Source organism: Myotis davidii, unplaced genomic scaffold, assembly GCF_000327345.1.
Source record: "Myotis davidii unplaced genomic scaffold, ASM32734v1 scaffold363, whole genome shotgun sequence".
Classification (NCBI taxonomy): domain Eukaryota; kingdom Metazoa; phylum Chordata; class Mammalia; order Chiroptera; family Vespertilionidae; genus Myotis; species Myotis davidii.
Window position 1 is genome coordinate 3,355,932 of NW_006294069.1, and position 2,988 is coordinate 3,358,919.

The 2,988-nt window shown below is 46.4% G+C and overlaps 1 protein-coding gene across 1 annotated transcript in view; it reads right to left on the reverse strand.

Annotated features, from left to right (window-relative positions):
* Window positions 1-1,266: 1,266 nt before the first annotated feature.
* SMYD4 (SET and MYND domain containing 4) overlaps window positions 1,267-2,988 on the reverse strand; it is a 33,282-nt gene continuing 31,560 nt past the window's right edge. Inside the window, exon 11 of the mRNA XM_015566809.1 lies at window positions 1,267-2,405. Within this exon, the coding sequence (XP_015422295.1) occupies window positions 2,252-2,405 (154 nt within the window). The 3' untranslated portion in view covers window positions 1,267-2,251. The remainder of the gene's footprint in view (window positions 2,406-2,988) is intronic.

Sequence of the window (2,988 nt, forward strand, 5' to 3'; positions counted from 1 at the left end):
AGACTTTTGTTTTTTTAATCCTTACCTGAGGGTATGGTTTTATTGATTTTAGAGAGGGGAGGGGGAAGAGAGAGAGAGAGATAGAAACATCTATTGATTGCTTTCCACATGCACCCCAACTGGAGATTGAACCTGCAGCCCTTTGGTGCATGGGGTGACCCTCCAACTGAGCCATACCGGCCGGGAACATTTTGGGTTTTAATGCAAGCACAGGTCTCTTCAAGTTAAGTTGCCTGACAACAGGGGATAACATGGATAGGTAAGGGAGGTAATCTGTAATGTCAAAAAATAATTATTTTATAAAGCATTTAAAGAAAGCTCTCAAGTACATGTAAAAATTGGACCTGATATGTACAAATTCTAAACATATTCTTTTTAAGGAAGTATGCCTATTTTACAAAATACAACAGGAACTTTTTCAGGAACAAAAAACGTGTCAAATGTTTGAAACACTGTCCACAGATTTTCCTCTTGAAAAAATTAGCTCTACAGAAAACGCTCACTGGCCACTGCCTTGCCAGAGTGGGTTAGTAGGAAAGAAAATAAACAGACTCTGCCTGCTCTTCATTCAAATGTTTCAGTACGAACCGTGTTCCAAACACTCCGCTTCCTGAGGAGCCTCTGCCAAGCATCTTCAGGGCTATTCATTTCCTGGTGATAGCGCTGTGGCAGCCAGAGGGCACTGCTGGGGCACGGCCAGGGTGAGCAGCTCTCACAGCAGCGTGGCCTGGCATTCCTTCCCTCTCACTCATCTGCCCCACTTGGTCACCAGTGGTGACTCAGCCACCGGGGTTCAGACCCAGGGAGACTCCAGCCTTCTTAATGGGCGTGGTCGAGACCACTGCTACACATCCAGGTAGAAGAGAGTCATCACTCCTACCTCTGTCTTTTTAAACATTTATTTAAGATTTTTAGCCGAAACCGGTTTGGCTCAGTGGATAGAGTGTCAGCCTGCGGACTGAAGGGTCCCGGGTTCGATTCCGGTCAGGGGCATGTACCTGGGTTGCGGGCACATCCCCAGTGGGAGATGTGCAGGAGGCAGCTGATCGATGTTTCTCTCTCATCCATGTTTCTAACTCTCTCTCTCCCTTCCTCTCTGTAAAAAATGAATAAAATATTTAAAAAAATTTAAGATTTTTAATTGATTATTGACAGAGGAAGGGAGAGGAAGAGAAAGAGAAACATTGATGTGAGAGAGCTATACATCAGTTGGCTGCCTCCTGTACTCCACTGGAGATCAGGGGATCGAGCCCCTGAACAGGAATCAAACCAGAGACCTTTTCGGTGCAGGAGAGACACCCAAGCAACTGAGCCACACCAGCTAGGGCCCTACTTCTGTCCCTTAAGTTTGAGACCACAAGCGGTAATGCCCACATCCTCAGTATCTTCTGAAGCTTTTCCCCCTTCTCAGCACTTATGTAGTCTGTATTTCATCTGCCAGCTTGGGGAGGTCTGGTAGAAAATAAAAAGTCATCTCTTTTCAGACTTGCTAATCAACAGAACTCAGGAGGCACACGTGATACAAAGTCATTGCTACAAGCCCGATTTTATTAGTATTTGGTCAGTGAGTCTGCCAAGGCTATAGAATGAAAGCCAGATAATAAGGCCTAGAAAACTGGTAGGAAACAAATTTAGAATTGCCATCCTGGGGAGAAATTGCCTGACCATAAAACAGTCCCATATTTATTTCTCTTTTCACAATTTATACTCTACCCGTTTTAACAAAGGATTTGAGGAATACCATAAATGAAGCTGTCTCTAGAGGCGAGGAGCCTCCCTGATTTCTTGCTTTATAATTATTTTTCAATTATAACACAACTACTAAGAGTTTGAGTTCCCGCTGGAGTGGTATACAACATTCATGACTCCTACAAACCATAGGAATGTTCCAAGGAAACAGATTACCATCATTTAGGGAGGTGGCGCCTCGCCAAAACCCCAGGCCGACATCCAGATGCCTGCGGATCAGCTAAAATCCTTATAAAGGGCTTAGGCTCTCCGGATACTAGTTTTAAGTCTTTTATGGGAACTGGGAGCTTTTACTGAAGGGCCGTTAACAATTTCAAGAAACATTCATCACAATAGGTGAGCATCCCTCCAGCTGCAATGCTTTCCAAGTCCTCCCCACGCCTCCTGCCCGAGGCTTGTGGCAGTCAGGCAAGTCCTGCATTCCGGCGCCAGCTCAGTGGCAACAGAACCTCTTTAACTCACCCATGACTCCCTTCCTGTGGGTCGAAGTCCCCTTGGGACCCTACACAGCAGGCCCCTCAGGGACGGGCGGCAAGTCCAATAAGCAGGATTTCATCTTTTGTAGCTCCTGGATCTCCTCATTCCCACGGCCATAGTGCACCAGTAGAACCTTTTCTGCCTTTTGTATTGTGTTCAGAGCTTCGGGTATGGCGAACCTGAACCCAAGGAGGTGAGGGGGGCGGAATCCACTCATTCAATCAAGCAATCTTTAACTGAGGGCCTACTCACACCCTGGGAAGAACATTAAGATCATTTTGCCCTCAAGGATCTTACAATCTAGAAGGGCAGATAACTTTCACAAACACGCTGCAAGGCAGAGTTGGAGAACAAAGTACTAATTAGAAAAAAGTACAAGGAGTCTAGGATCCTGAGAAATAGGCAAATCTCAAAGCATTCATCTGATATTTACGCAGAGGTTTACCCAGGGTAATCAAGTCCGCCCATGACATCGGTCTGCAGTCCCTTTCTCTCTCTCTCTGGCCACAGGGACTGCCTCTGTGCCTCGGAAATCAGGCCTACCCACCACTCACAAGCCGGAGACTTCTTGGCTGTAGGGACTGTGCTGTGCATACACAGGATGTTTAGCAGCAACTCTGAGTCATGGCAATGCAGAATGTCTCTAGACACTGCCAAATGCCTGCTGGGAAATTACTCCTGGTTGAAAACAGCTGCTTTAAAAAGAATAGGACTAGGGAGAGGGAAGAGCCCCTGGAGCTGAGGGTGTGGAGAATGAGCCGG